Source organism: Armigeres subalbatus, chromosome 2 (genome assembly GCF_024139115.2).
Source record: "Armigeres subalbatus isolate Guangzhou_Male chromosome 2, GZ_Asu_2, whole genome shotgun sequence".
NCBI classification, from domain to species: domain Eukaryota; kingdom Metazoa; phylum Arthropoda; class Insecta; order Diptera; family Culicidae; genus Armigeres; species Armigeres subalbatus.
The window spans coordinates 299,340,303-299,356,594 of record NC_085140.1 but is presented as its reverse complement, the minus strand read 5'-3'; the positions used below and the strand labels follow the sequence as shown (position 1 = coordinate 299,356,594).

The window sequence follows — 16,292 nt, the reverse complement described above, 5'->3', positions numbered from 1 at the left end:
GTAGCCGTTCCGTACTATTCAGTTGGTAAATATATTTTCCCAATCAATTTCTTTATTGATAACTTATTTATATCCAGCTGTCATTCGAGGCAGTTATGTATATGTACTTTCACAAGTACATATATATTCTGCGTCCGATGACAGCTGGAGTGTAAATAAATCAACATGAAATCCTTTTGAAACAACCCTAACTGCGCTAACCGCCCAAAGCGAAACATATCTAACGTTGATGTAACGAGTGTAACAGGTTAGATGAAATTATGCACCAAGCATAAACATACCTAACAAAAAGTGTGTCATTCTAGCGTAACTTTAGCCTCATTTACCCTAACCGTTAGTGAGAATGTAGTGTAAAGGCTCCGTCAGACGTTGCAAGCAAATCACTCGTGCGAGCGAATGATTTCTGAGAGCACTCGCAATTCAGTCACACGTAGCAATTTTTACTTTAAGCAAATGACAGATTTACCTCATGCAAATATAAACAAAACGAAAAACTTTTTTTCGGCCACAAAATGTAATTTCATTCCTATTTTGCAGTGCAACACTGCACCTGAAAACGTCTTCACTTTTGCGAGAAAAATTTGCTAGTGCTGCACTAGCAAGCGCAATTTCGTTTCTGAGTTGAAAATTTTAACGCTTTGCAGTCACACATTGCAAGCGAGCGTTTGCTTACGAGTTGTCATTTGTTTGCATGCAATCACTTTCAGTGTAGTCAGACAGGAAAATTTTGACAATTGTCACTTTCTGCGAGCAAAATGCTCGTGTGAGTGATTTGCAACGTCTGACGGCACCTTAACTATCTCACAGGTTAGATGCAATTATGCTCAAGTTAGAGTAACCTTCCTTGCTGGGTACACATGCTGAATAAATTGCACAGTGTGCGAGCGCAAATGTCACTCATTTCTATTCGGCGGATTCACCTTAAATAAGTTTGTGGTTTCTTTCCCTCTCGATTGTTTCGGACTGTGACAGCGGTTGTCAAAGTTAAATAGTGCCGCTGTAATCGAATGGTTTTAGGCGCCGCGATCGGCATGAAGTATGAAGATTCGACGACCGTCGTTCATCGTCCATTTCGTTTTTGGACAGCATCAAGAGAGGTTCAGTTTGCTGTGTCCTGATTTACCTAGTTATTTAAAACTTGAAATTTTAATGTAATGTGCAGCAGTAATAAGAAATGGTTCGTCATCAGGACCAAAGTTTAATAGAAATTTTAATGCAGACTAGTAACTATGCTCTGCAACGATGACGACTCATCTGCTCAGGCAGTCAAACAAGGTGCCTTCGATTTGGGTGACGTTGCCACGAAAACGCCCAAAACGTTGACCGACGATGAAAAGATTCGTCTGCAGGAGCAGAACAAACGGATGATATCGATTTCCAAGAGAAAACTGGAGCTGGAACGAAAGCATTGGGACCTGTTCTACAAGCGGAATGAAACGCGATTTTTCAAAGATCGGCACTGGACAACACGCGAGTTTGAAGAGCTGCTGGTTGGATCTTCCCCTGGTAACGACGGTACTGGAAATAGTGTTAAGACTATGCTGGAAATTGGTTGCGGCGTGGGTAATTTGATTTTCCCGCTGATTGAGGACGGCCATCGCGACTATTTCATATATGCATGCGATTTGTCGCCACGTGCCGTCGAGCTGGTCCGGCAACATAACCTCTACGATGAAGCGTACATGAATGCATTTCCGTGCGACATCACTACCGGAGAAGTGTTCCAAACGGTTCCGGAGAAAAGTCTGGACATAGCAACTTTAATTTTCGTCTTATCTGCCATTCATCCGGATAAGTTCCGGGCGGTGGTAGGAAATATCTTCCGTTTGATGAAACCCGGCGGAATGGTGCTATTCCGCGACTATGGTCTGTACGATATGGCCCAGTTGAGGTTTAAACCGGGGCACAAGATTGCGGAGAATTTCTACATGCGCCAAGACGGAACCAGAAGCTACTATTTTGCAGAGGACGAAGTAGGTAGTTTGTTTCGGGATGAGGGATTCGAAGAGGTGATCAACAGCTATATTTACCGGAGGACCATCAATCCCAAGGAGAGCATCGACGTTCCGAGAATTTTTGTGCAGGGTAAATTCCGGAAACCGTTTGGATGAGAACCAAGGTAATTATTTTTTTTGTATATTCAATTGTTGACTGCGATTTAAAATGATGATTGTTCTTTTCTAGAATGAAATATAATTCATGATTATAATTATAAGAACGGCCAGCTGATATGCTCGTTCATATAACAAAATCGTTTATTCGAAGTATTTTACTGTATTAAAACTTCCGATGTTTTTTTTTCAGCTGGTTGCAATTTTTTGGAAACGTATTTGATGATGCTGATGAGCACAAATGAGGTAAAAAATGAAATCTTTTAATCCAAAGTGCTTATGTTGATATTTCAGTAAAAGTATATGTAAAAGCAAATCCTTCTACTGAAAAATCTACCTTATAGTTTACCATGATGATAAAATGTTTCTGAGAATCGCTGATAGATTACACCCATTTCAAACATTAAACCAAAAGGATTCTGACACAATCGGAAACATTCTAACGTCGTAAATTTTTCACCAAGCGTATGTTTCATTTCGTGTTTTTCTCATTTCCAGCCATTAAGTTTTTCAACGGAACTATAATATGGAGAAAAAACTGGCAAGGTAAAAACCTCCTGATCTTTGCATTAGTTTAGTAACTATTCTGTATTACATAAGTTCGCAGTTATCAGTTGAAACAAAAAATCTGATGAGGCATAGTTCATTTGACTTACAAAGAATGATAACTAATCTAACTATCTTTGAAATTGGTCTTTCACCCCTACCTGACATATTTGTTGGTCGAAAACACTGATTTGAGTATGTAATGCTTTAATAACCCGCCATTTTATTTCCAGATCAGATCGGATGTCAGTATCGATACCGGGTATGGCATCATCTGCCTTACTGCAATTGATCGTTGGGTCTGGAAAGCAGGTAAGCAATTAAAGTATTTGTATTTCAAAGTTACCGCGCTACCCTGATGACGCATAGTTCATTTGACAAAAGTTGAATGATAACTACAAACACGCATTTTATATGCATTGAAATTGGTCTTTCACCCCTATCTGAAAATATGTCAGTTATAGTAGAAGTTTAATATTTTTTAAAACACACATCTCACGATATCATTCTTTTTATTTCTCATTCCAGAAATTCGATTAACATGGTATTCAGTTATGTATTTTTACAATTGAATAAAAATAATGATGGATTAAATATGTATTTGATGTAAACACAATTATCCGAAAAAGTCCGATAGAATTAGTTTTGAGAGTACTATGATGGTAAAGTTTAGAAACTCAGTTTTGTTTTTGTTTCATGCACAAGTTTCTGGTAATAGTTTCCTCATATAAAATAAACTCAAAGGGCTCTAAGGGACGGTTCACAAATTACGTAACGCTATATGGGGAGAGAGGGGTCAGCTCAAGCTTTAGTGTCCATACAAAATTATAACATAAACGGGAACGGTTCAGCACTTCATCCCATAGCTCTTATTTCCATCCCATCAAAAACAAAGCAATGAAAAGGAACTTGGTTTGTTTCTTATTTTTGTGATTGTTTTCACTAGTTAGCAAAAAGAAGCGACGAGATTGGTGCTGTATTTCTTTGTTTTGCTATGAGATACACATTCAGTGAGATAGAAAACGGAACAGTTTCCTTGAACAGACCTCTACCGACGGGGCGACGATCCCCGCCGGTGGGCCGCGCGGCGGCACTGGATTTTCGAATAAAAATTAAAACACCACTCCGGTTCGGTGGTACAACTAAGACTCTTTATTAACTTACATTTAACTTATAGCTAACCTACGTTATGTTGACAATTTTCTCTCTCTCTTTACTTAATGACTCTCTTACGCATAACGGTTCATTTAGAACCTTGCCAAGTGCTGTATTTTGCTTAAAAAGCAAAAGTAAGCAGACTTAAACAACAAAACCCTGTTGCTGGGCGCAAAACTCTTTTCTAGCGCGGGTCGGTGCCAAGGTAAACTGACTCCGCATAAAAGATTGTGACGAATCCCCCTGAAGGAATTTAAGTAGTTGGGGTCGTCACATTACCCCCTACCCAATGAGTTGAAAGTGTACTTGAAAAGATCACTTTCAATTGAAAGGAGCGGGTTGATTTCTAAACTTTATAGCAACTTGGTAGAACTTGCAATATTTTTGTACACTTTTCCCTTTTTGGATAACTTTAAGTATCCAGATCCATACAAAATTCTATAAATGTTATCACTTTGTTGCCTTTCCTGGAGGATGTTTTACCTCTCCCATAATCTCTTGTTAATTTTATCCTTTTTCATAGGAGGCATGATTACCCCTGATATATAATTATAGTAACAAGTGTTACGGAATCATAAAAAAATAATTTATTAATCAAACTTTACACTAATTACATCTGAATTCACTGCTTACTAACTATGAACTGCCCAATTCACTGTCTTTCACTACCTTTTATAACTTATTATTGCTAACTTAACATTTCCTATGCCTGCCTATTTGGAACATCGGTGATCGACCGGTGGGGAATTCTGCTGATGGTGCATTATTACTTTCTGGGTGACAACGGCTGATTGGGATCGAAGTCCAGGGGTTCTGCTGACGGTGCTTCTCTGTTGGCAGGGCCCTCTGGTTGGCCATTACGATTGATGTGCATATTGTATCATAACTCCTCCGGGGGGTGAAAAAAGCGTGGCCTCACGCGTCTTCAATGGGATTCTGCGATGAAGATTTGGGGTCTCTTTTGGTTAGCTTAGAAATGAAGTAACGAACAGTTTGTCTGTAATAGAGTAGAGCAAACACAGCTAATGTTATGGTTATAATGGTTGAGAGTGTTAACCCTCCAAATAAACTCCAATGCCAAAGTTGATTTGTAAACTGCTTCAAGTAAACGTGATTAATCATTTTCCTGTTGGTTATAGTTTTATTGTTGAGATAATTTATGTCGTCCTCCTCTAATTGGTGGTGTATTATCAGATTGTACATAGCCCCTGAATGATGGACGGTTGAACGATTCGGCTGATTGATGAAAACTGCTGGTTTCTGATAGTTACTGTACAATTGTAAAATGTTATTAAAAGTTTCCTTCTAGGATGTGATTATCGGGACCACAATCAGTTTTAATTAACTCTGATTTCGCATTGGTAACTAATAATTGGTTGTCGGTTATTAGTTGTGCTTCTGTACTATTCTCTCGTCTGGTAGTACAATAGCTCTTCTTTCCCAATATCAAACTCGATATACATTGATCTGAGTACTTACTGATGTAACTACTACGTTGAATGAATTCATCAGGTTTGGTGGTTGTGAATAGTCCATGACTGCTTTTAATCAGGTGTGTTGGATATTTCCTAATCATTGAATTGTTATTATTCAGCACGTAAGATGTACAGTATTGTTTCGTGGTTAACGGCAATTTTGGGTTGCACTAAGTTTAGTGCTTCGTCTGGCAGATCTGTGTAAACTCCTTGATCCTCCAATAATACTCGAATTGTGTGTATCTCTTGGGTTGTGAGAATTTTGCTGTTGGCAACTGATATTTTAGTCCACAATATTGCGTCCTGAATTTCTTCTAGTATCTTGTTGATCAGGTCAATATTAATAATGGTGGTGATGGTTTCTATTTCATTTAGTATGATCTGGTTTTCATGTTTGCTTTCAATTACCTTATTGACTGCTCTGGTTAATGACTCAATCTTTTACCAATCTGTTCGTTGACTTTATATTGTTGGTTGTTGCTTTCGATTAAGTTGTTCAGGGTTGTGTTGATGATGTGAAGGTCTTCGGCGTCCGGGCTTCCACTGATCCATTTCCAAGTCGTTCCGATAAGGTTCAGGCTCCTAGCTAAACGTTTTCGTGGTTGTATTTGAATGAAATTGGAATATAAGAGTTTAATTTTGAGTTTAACAATTTCAGATAAATGATTATTAATCTTTTTATACGCTAAATTTGTCAAAGAATTGATTGTAAGTTCTAAATTTGTAGTGTTTATAGGATGAATAATATAGACATTTCCTGTTTGAATTTTACATGATTTGATTTTCAAAGTTAAAATTGGATTCGAATTTAGGTTTGCAATTTCTATCTCCTGGCAATTAATTTGAAAAATTACGACTATTAAGATTATATGTAAAAATAGTAGCCTAATCATTCTTATTGGGCAGTTATTAAATCTATTTTTTATCATATTAAAATGTTTTTTTTTTGTTTTCGTCCTTCGTATGGGAGCTGCAATTATACAAAAAAAATGAATTTATTAGTAATTTTATTCAGTATGGTTTCAAGCTGAAAGTAGAAAACGGCGTTAATGTGTTGATGGTATTGTTGGGTATTCGACGTTTTTATCTGAAAATAGAGAAAAATATGTTAGTTTCTGTTCCTAATTCGCTTAAGTTTATTTTTATTTCTTTTCACATTTCTCTTGATTGCAACAGAATGTTCATTGTTCTTTAGGCATTTAGTTTCTGTGAATCTGGGGTCTAACTTTTTCTTGTGGTTTTCTTTATGAAAATGTCTGTGTTCTCAGCAAAATTTGGGGGTCTTCTCTTTCTGGGTTATGTTTCGTCATTGTCTTTGCTGATTTTATCAATTGGTTGGTGACCTTCGCGTATAAATCTTTTGCTTCCTCAGCAATCTGTTCTGGATCAATATTATTACGTTGATTAAACACAATTTCGTTGGGTTTAAAAGAAGTAGCTGAGTGAACTGAATTATTATAAAGGGCTGTTGCTATAGCTACGATCTCTGGCGAACTTTGTCCTTCAAATTTATGTTTATTGGTATTGTATATCTCAATAATAGTACTATGAGTCTTTTCAATTTGTCCGTTCGACTCGGAGGATGAAGCAAACTCAATGTCTGTTCCTAAATTAGCTAAAAAGGCTTTCAACTGTAAGCTAGTGAACGCAGCTTCATGGTCACAAATTATTTTCTTTGGGGCTCCAAATGTTCTAATATATTGAGAAAGGGCTTGTTGAATATCGGTAAGATTTCAGGACGGAATTTCAATCATTTGTAAGTGCTTAGAAAAAGCACATATTAATGATAAGTAGTTATGCTTATCGATTCCAAAAATGTCTATGTGGACTCTATCGAAGGGTGATTTTTCCACGGGTCTCGGAGAAATTTTAATGTTGTAGGGCTTGCCTTCATACTTGTGTTTTGCACAAATAGAGCAAGAATTTACTATTTGCCTAATCATTTTTGTCATTCCAGGAAAAAAGTATGCTCTCTTAATTTGCTTTTCCATCTCTGATATTCCACGGTGGGCTCGTTCATGTTCAGTGCGAACTATTTGATCTTGCCTGTTTTCCGAAGTCACATCTTCGACGATATTTTGAGTAATGACGAAATGCGAATTTGTCAACGAAAAGTGTTCCCTGTGAACTTCTTGTATTAACTGGAATAGATTTTCAGGTGCCAGAATGGCGGTTTGTGTACCCGAGCTGTATTCTTTGATAAATCTGGTTATGTTCTCTGGATCATACGACGTTGCACAAATAGTTACACGGTTGAAGTTAGGAAAAGGGTTCTCTGTTATAATGCTATTGAAGGTTGTTTGCCTGAATACTATTTGATTGCGATAACTATTGATTGCTCGTTCAGTAAAATGAATGAAGAAATCACCTGAAGTATCCGCAGAGTGATTTGTAGCCAAGGATTCTTCGTCAACGTCATTTGCGTTCGCATCTATTTTACGGCTAAGTGCGTCAGCTACAACGTTTGTTTTTCCTGACCTGTAAACTATATCATAATCATAGTTTTCTAGTTCAAGGCTCCAATTGATCAATTTTAGATTCTTTTTAGAATTTTTTATGTATGTTAAAGGTTTGTGATCTGTTATGAGAGTAAATTTATTCCCACCCAGATATTGTTTAAATTTGTTAATAGCCCACATTATCGCCAATGCTTCTTTTTCTGTGGTACAATAATTTAGTTCAGTGTTATTGAGGGTCCGACTGGCAAATGCTATTGGTCTCTCTGTTCCATCCTGTTTTTGTGATAAAACCGCGCCCAGAGCATAGTTGCTCGCATCCGTGGTCAAAATGAAAGGAAGGTTATAATCAGGATAGGCAAGAACCTGATCCGAAGATAAGATGGTTTTCAATTTTCAAAAGATTCTTTGTAATCTTTATCATTTATGTTTATGTCTACATCTTTTTCAAATACTTCGTGAAGGGTTTAGTAATTTTAGAATAGTCTTTAATGAACCTTCTATAATATCCAGTAAGTCCTAAAATTGTTTAATCTGCTTTGATGTAGTTGGTAATTGCCATTCTAGAATTTTTTGTATCTTATCGGGGTTTGCCTTAATGCCATTGGGAGTGATTACATGACCTAAAAATTCTGTTTCGGTTCGCAAGAACTCACACTTGTCTAACTGGATTTTAAGATTGAAATCCGCTAGACGTTTTAAAACCTTTGAAACATTTTCAAGGTGATTTTCTAAGTTATATCCAATGATGATGATATCATCCAGATAAACGAAGCATATAATACCAATGTAATCAGCCAATATGCTATTCATCGCTCGCTGGAAAGTGGCGGGCGCGTTCTTCAAGCCAAAAGGCATACGTGTGAATTCGTAGTGCCCTTGTCCTGTTGAAATGCTGTTTTCTCTATGTCCTTTTTGTTCATCTCGATTTGATAAAAGCCTGACTTTAAATCCAAATTCGTAAAGTACACAGACTTGCCAAGACTGTCGAGAATTTCTTCTATCTGAGGATAGGATACTTATCGTCTACCGTTTTGTCATTAAGTTTCCGGTAATCGATAACTTCTCTAACCTTTTCTTTCCAGAGGCGTCCGATTTTTTGGGACTACCCAAACGGGAGAAGAATATGGGCTCAGTGAGTTTCTAATTATTCCGCATTCGAGCATTTCTTGAATTTGCTCGTCTACGTCTTTCTTATAGTGTTGAGGATATCTATACGTCTTTGTATAGATTGGTTGGCTATCTTTTGTTACAATATTATGTTTCACTGCAGTAGTTGCTGTGAGTTTTTCACCAGTTTTAATAATGTATCCTGGTGTTCCAAAATAACATCGAACAATTTGGATTTTTCAAAATTGGATAAATGATCTGTACGAATTAATTGTTGTATATCTGATTCTTCTAGACTCTTATGAATTTTAACAGGGATTGGGGAGATAGTCTCGAAATTATTAACTTTTAGAGAGAATTTTGGAATGTCTTTTGGTGGGGTTTTGCTATTGCTTTGAACAAGGATTGTGGATTTAAAATGCCTAGAGTTATAAAGACCGGGTAATATTGTGAGTTTATTTGTTAATTTTGAGAATTTCGGGACGTACCAGTCTCCATCGTTTGTAGTTGAAAGGGTAACAATGTGGTTGTATGTTTTCCTAGCAGGGTAATATTTTTTAAATGGTATTTCGATGCCATTAACTTTAACAATTTCTTTTTCGTAGTTTATGACAGCTTTGGTTCTTGAAAGAAACTCAGATCCAATAAGACCTTCAAAGTAATTATGAAAAGAGATTTCGTAAAATTTTGTGGTGGAAAGTTTTTCCGAAGAAGTTAAAATATCCTTTTTGTTAATAATATGAGAACCAGAGATATTTTAATTGTAACGGGTTTGGTTTCTACAGTATTCTTAAGTAATCCCGGGCGAATGAGATTTTGTTAGCGCCCGTGTCAATTAAAACTTGAAGCCGTTCAATTTCAAATATGGTAAGAAGTTCCTCATTTTATTCTGAGTTACTCGATTGGCCTGACAAAAATTTACCTCTTTTCCTCATCATCATCAGATGAGTCTTCTGATGCGGAAAGTTCAAATTCGCTAGCTACCTCGTTATTGTTAATGAGCTTTTTATTATAAGTTAATCTGCTTTGAAGCGATGAGTCAGTTTCCATCGGTTCTATGGAGTCTTTGCTGTTATTACCTGAAACAAAGTTTGGTTTGTGCGAAAAGTTTGGTTTAAATTTGGTATGCTGCATGGGTTTTGGATCCTGATTTTTACTGCTACTACTCGTAAATAATTTACTACCGTTTGAATTTTTAGCTTTTGAAATGTCTTCCATATTACTGGCGTTGATTTCTTGGCTCTTAAATTTGCACAAGAATGCGTATGCATCCTCAATATCTTTAGGCCTTGCTGCTTGAGCGTGACCGAAATAGTTTCCACGCAATCCAGAAATAAAAGCGGCTAATCCGTCCTCATCAATAAAAGTATTTATTGCATCCCAATTATCACGATACTTTGTGTTTTGTTTTGATAAAGTTTTAATAAGTATTCTGTACTATCTCTTTTGTACGGTGGTAATATCTATGAATGCTCATATTTTGATCCATTTTATTCTGCCACAACTGGCATTTATACGTAGATAATTCTTGGCGATCACCAAGAGCATGAATTAAAATTTCCTTAATGTTATCGAAATCTTGTGGATTGCCTGCAAGACATAGGATGTCTTTTGCTTTCCCACTTATCTTATTTGTTACAGCCGTCACATACATTGTGTATAATTCCGGTGCAACTTTATTCTTGAATAGATTTAAAGTATTTTCTGCCGTGGTAAGCCACGCGGCCAGTTGTTTTCTGTTGCCTTCGAAAGGCTGAAGAGATTTAATGGGATCGGGAATTTTGAAGAAATCCCCGATTGGAACATCGCCTGTGTTTTCGGTTTGTGAATTACTGCTGGCGGCTGCAGTTGAATTCTGTTCTAATTGAATTTGTCTCTCTTGAAGACTGACAATAGCAGTCATCATTTGAGCGAGCTTGTTAGAGATTTCTTCCATATCAGGTGAGGATGTATTAAACTCGTCCTCAGAAGAATCTGAAAAGTTCAGCACAAATTTTCTTTTGCGATGAATTTTGGCATGCGATACGGTTCGCTGCGCGACTCAACGTACCTGACCTATACGATTATGCAACAAGAGCTGTTAATGTGAATGAAGTTCAACTAATGTTGTCTCTGATTTCACTAGCCTCGCTTGTGCACACACGGTTTAAATTTCACTGGGTTTTTGAACTTGCGTTCTCTTAGAACTCGCAAATTCGTTTCGCTGCGATAAAATTAATCACAGACGCAAGTAACACTTTTCACTTTAAAATGAATAAAGGGTTCTACTTACGGTTTTTAGTCGTGGTGGCTCGATGAAAAACGTTGGCGGTGCTCCGCGTGTCCTAGTGGCGGGGGGTCCTCTAATCACGTCAACGGCTACGCCTTCAGTTGAGGATGTTGAAAAACGGGTACCACTTCAAATTGGTTTATTAGTCCAATTTATTCCACTGTTTTTCCCTAAGATCACTTTTCACTGGCCTATCCGGCTGCGCCAATTATAGTAACAAGTGTTACGGAATCATAAAAAAACTTTATTAATCAAACTTTACACTAATTACATCTGAATTCACTGCTTACTAACTATGAACTGCCCAATTCACTGTCTTTCACTACCTTTTATAACTTATTATTGCTAACTTAACATTTCCTATGCCTGCCTATTTGGAACATCGGTGATCGACCGGTGGGGAATTCTGCTGATGGTGCATTATTACTTTCTGGGTGACAACGGCTGATTGGGATCGAAGTCCAGGGGTTCTGCTGACGGTGCTTCTCTGTTGGCAGGGCCCTCTGGTTGGCCATTACGATTGATGTGCATATTGTATCATAACTATATTTCATTTTCCATTTCTACTATATATAATTTTTTCTATAGGAGGCAAGACTCTTCTCCTATAATATCATTTTATTTCTTCTATTCATAAAACTTTCTATAGGAGGCATGACTCTTCTCCTGTAATATCTATTTTAATTTCTTTCTATAGGAGGCACTCTTCTCCTGTAATATAGTATTACTAGTTTATTCGTGGACGCAATAGCGCCCATGGCAAGTGTTTTTTTAAAAGTGATAGATTCTTTTCTGCATCAAAAATCAAATTTTTCAACGTCTGTTGTCTGTGATATTTTTCATCAAATGCTGTGTCTGGTTGTCTAAGGTTGTCACTGGTTTTGTTTTCTGCATCTGACAGTAAAAAAGAATTGAAGTGTCAAATATTTTATTTTTTGTGAGAATTTCCCCGCGTGCTGCGTCTGGTTGGCTAGTCACCGGACAGACAAACAGGGCTATTATATATATGATTTCTTCAATTAATAAATCTTTCTATAGGATTATATCCTCCTTCATTATTTTCCCTTATTAAAATTTGGCAAACTAATGTGCCAATATGAACATTTTCATACCTTGTATATAAAACCCACTTTTAGAAAAATGTACCATGTTGTTGTTTTCAAAAATGGCACATGAAAAATACTGCAACTCTACCATATTATATGACTTTCGAACATTTATCCAAAAATTAAATTACAATGTGATGACTTCCTTCTCGGTCAAAGGCCAAGCAGAGTCATCGCATCCTTACAATACAGGGGTTGGACAGAATGATCGAGACAAGCTAAATTTTATCAAAATTCAAATGACCATTTCTTGGCCGTGTATTATGTATAATGTTGTAGTGTAGTGTAGTTTGGATTCATCAGATGTTGGTCACGCGAACTGAAGCGATAATAGCAATCTTATGCTTTTGCATAACTTGTACCATTATTTCCTACCAAAAATGGGCAAGATAGGATTATGGGACAAGTTATGGCTGTATAATGCATGGGAAAGACATTATTATCGCTAGGTGGATTTAATAGAAATGAAACACGTCTGGTTCATAGCTAATACTGAAAGCAACTGAAGGTTTTTTTATTCGATCTATAGTATTACTAATTCATGGCTTACTATTCTCCTCTTAAACATGAATTTGAATAACTCCTAGGGCTTCAATAGCTTCCAAAAACTTCCGTCCTGTGATCGGTTTTGTAAAGACGTCCGCTTTTTGTTGATTAGATTCTACGTGTTGCAGTAGAACAGTTTTCATCTCAACTTGTTCCCTCACAAAGTGATGTCGCAAGTCGATGTGCTTACTGCGGGGGGAATATCCTATTTCTTTTTCTGCCAAGAAAATCGCACTGCGGTTGTCACAGCTTATTTTCACTGGTAGTTGAACACCAAACAACTCGTTCCGGAAACCCCGCCACCACAATGCTTCTTGTGTTGCAGCGGATGTAGCCATATATTCTGCTTCAGTGGTCGATAGCGCAACGGTTTGTTGCTTACGACAGCTCCATGATATCGATCCACCAGCTAGCTGAAAAACGTAGCCAGTAATAGAACGCCTTGAATCAGGGTCGTTACCCCAATCAGCATCACTAAATCCTTCGAACGCTCCATCTCGTCTCGTATAAACAAGTTTCATCAACTTTGTTCCTTTCAGGTAACGTAAGATCCTCTTGGCCGCCGTCCAGTGCGCTTCTCCGGGATCATTGCTAAAGCTGCTTACGGAGTTCACGGCATACGCAATATCAGGCCGAGTACATTGCGCCACGAATTGAAGGCCTCCTACCAACTCTCGAAACGGTACAGATGCCATTCGCTGCTTATCGCTATCATTTTCCGGACACATTTTCTTCGTCAATCGCTGGTTTTGCATCGAATGGTGTTGATACCGTATTGCAATCGACCATGTTGAAACGCTCCAATAATTCTTCGATGTATCGCTGTTGGTCCAACATGATCGCGTCATTGACACGGGTGATTCGCATACCCAAAACATATTCTGCTTCTCCAAGATCCTTCATGTTAAACTTCGACATAAGCTGTTCTCTAACATGTTTTACCCATTTTGGTACATTGGAAAATATCAAAAAAATCATCAAAGTAGACGGCAATGATTATGACGTTATCACCATCGACTTTGAAGTAACACATGGATAAAAATTGACACGCTTCACACCAATTTTCTTCAATTCCGAATCCAGTTTCCAGTTCTATACTCGGCTGGCCTGCTTCAGACCGTTTAGTGCGTTCCGCAAACGACACACTTTCCTTGGATACTTCTCGTCCACAAACCCTTCGGGCTGCTCCATGTATATTTCCTCATCCGTTAAATTGCCTTGAAGGAAGGCACTGACTGCATCCAGCTGATGAATGCTGAGGTTCATTTGGGCAGCTAACGCTATCAGGTAACGGAGACTGGCATATCTCACCACCGGGGAATATGTCTCATTGTAGTCGATACCTTGCACCTGCGAAAAGCCCTTGATGACTAATCGAGCTTTATAACGCTGCACGGATCGGTCAGCATTTGTCTTCATTTTGAAGACCCACTTGCACTTTAGCGCCTTTCGCCCTTGTGGAAGATTGGTCAGTTCCCATGTGTTGTTATTCTTCAGAGATTCGTACTCCTCTGCCATTGCTTCCTGCCATTGCTCTCGATTGCTGCATTTTATAGCTTCGACGTATGATTGTGGCTCAACGATTACCTGTGGACGCGTAATACTTTGAGGAGAATACTGCAAGTCATGTCAAAGTCAATATACTTGCCTGGATGTATGCGCTCCCTCGCGCTGCGCCTGACCACACTTGGTGGATCCTCTTGTTGCGGAGGGAGCGCAGGAGATGACAATGTAATAATTGTTTCATTTGCACTGCTATAGTCCGTTTCAACAATGCTGCCTTCAATGCTTGATTCGTCTTCGCTGATAAGCTCATTGTCAGTGTTCCGATCTGATGGGTTACACACTATTTCTTCTCCGCCTTGATCAAGATTAACTGGATCATTGCATTCAAACTGCATCCATCTGATGTTAGCCCCATCGCTTGATTCAGCTTGAACTGGAATCTCTGCTGCCTCTGATAAGAAGATGACATCTCGACTAACGATAACTTTCTTCGTCCGCGGAACGTAGACTCGTAAACCCTTTGCCTGAACTGCATATCCGACAAAGATTCCCGGTTCAGATTTTGAATCCCATTTCTGCCGTCTGACTTTCGGAATATAGCACATAACTTTCGCGCCAAAAACTCGCAGTCCTGAAAGGTCTGGTTTCTTGCCGCTGAATTTTTCTTCTGGAGTCACAGTTAGCCCTTTTGTCGGCGAACGGTTGATCAAATGAACCGCCGTTGCTACAGCTTCTGCCCAAAAACGCTTTTCCAACGCAGCATCAAACAGCAAGCATCGTGCTTTTTCCACCACTGTTCGATTCATCCGCTCAGCCAGGCCATTTTGTTCTGGATTATAGGGTACCGTTGTTTCATGGTGTATTCCGGAATTGCACAAGAAACGTTCCATGTCCTTGTTCACGTATTCCAGACCATTATCCGTTCGAAGCCGCTTGATTCGCTTCCCAGTTTGATTCTCAGCATAGACTTTAAAATTCTTGAAACAGTCCAAAACTTGCTTCTTCGATTTGAGAAAATAGATGAACACCTTTCTGCTGGCGTCGTCTATAAACGTTAAAAATATCTACTTTCGCCTATCGATGCATTCTCCATGGGTCCGCATAAATCTGAATGTATCAGTTCCAGAACTTCGCTTGCCCTTGTGCCTTTGTTCTTGAATGGTTGACGATGATGTTTTCCTTTTAGGCAAATGGTACACGGGGGAATAATCTCATCACGGAAACGAATACCATCAGCCATACCACGCAGTTGTTGAAGACTTTGATGACTTAAATGGCCCATCCGTCGGTGCCACAACACCATATCATCTGTTTCCTTCGCTGCACATGTGACTTGTTCGTTAACCATGCATAGCTTGTATAGACCATCTGCCTGTCTTCCAACAGCGACCAGCTCATTGGTTTTTGATCGCACTTCACATGCATTCTTCGTGAATATTACTCGATATCCATTGCTGCAAATTTTACTCACGGACAGCAGGTTGAGCGCCAGGTCCGGAATGCACAGGACATTGTTCATTGTCAAATTGCTCGGATTACCTGCCACATTAGCCGCAAGCTTCACTGTTCCAGTTGCAATCACCGGAGATTCTGAATTGTTTGCCACGTTGATATGCTTCGAAACTGTAGTAACTCCTTCTAACATCATTTTATCGCGACACATGTGGGACGTTGCTCCTGAGTCGAAAATCCACGCATTGCTTGCACCCGCGTGATTATCACGTACACTGAATGCTGCTTGCTTGCATGTTTTCTTCTCCTTCCTGTCACTCGCTTCTCGCTTCTGACACTCCGATGCGTAGTGTCCCAACCGCCTGCATTTGAAACATTTCACTGATGCTTTCTCCTTGGATTTGGACTTGTTTGGTCGACTGAAAATGCTCCGTCACAGGAACTGGATTTGACCACACTACTCATCTTCACGTCTTGGAGGATTTTAGCTTTAACAGCATCTGCAGTTATCCGGGTCCCCGACGCCTCCAGGCCCATTATCATGGGTTCGTACATCTCTG

General features: G+C 38.7%; 1 protein-coding gene and 1 non-coding gene across 2 annotated transcripts; both read left to right on the top strand.

Moving 5' to 3' along the window:
- Window positions 1-1,170: 1,170 nt before the first annotated feature.
- Window positions 1,171-3,251, top strand: LOC134216611 (tRNA N(3)-methylcytidine methyltransferase METTL6). The gene is made up of 5 exons (XM_062695475.1): window positions 1,171-2,119; window positions 2,305-2,357; window positions 2,610-2,657; window positions 2,891-2,969; window positions 3,186-3,251. The coding sequence occupies exon 1, from the start codon at window positions 1,230-1,232 to the stop codon at window positions 2,109-2,111; it is 882 nt and encodes a 293-aa protein (XP_062551459.1). The 5' UTR covers window positions 1,171-1,229; the 3' UTR covers window positions 2,112-2,119; window positions 2,305-2,357; window positions 2,610-2,657; window positions 2,891-2,969; window positions 3,186-3,251.
- Window positions 2,735-2,830, top strand: LOC134218677 (small nucleolar RNA snR60/Z15/Z230/Z193/J17). The gene has a single exon (XR_009981438.1). It is a non-coding gene; the product is annotated as a small nucleolar RNA snR60/Z15/Z230/Z193/J17 (small nucleolar RNA).
- Window positions 3,252-16,292: the final 13,041 nt, after the last annotated feature.

Excerpts from the sequence above, each read along its gene's own strand:
- LOC134216611 (XM_062695475.1), top strand. The coding sequence starts at position 1,230 with ATGCTCTGCAACGATGACGACTCATCTGCTCAGGCAGTCAAACAAGGT.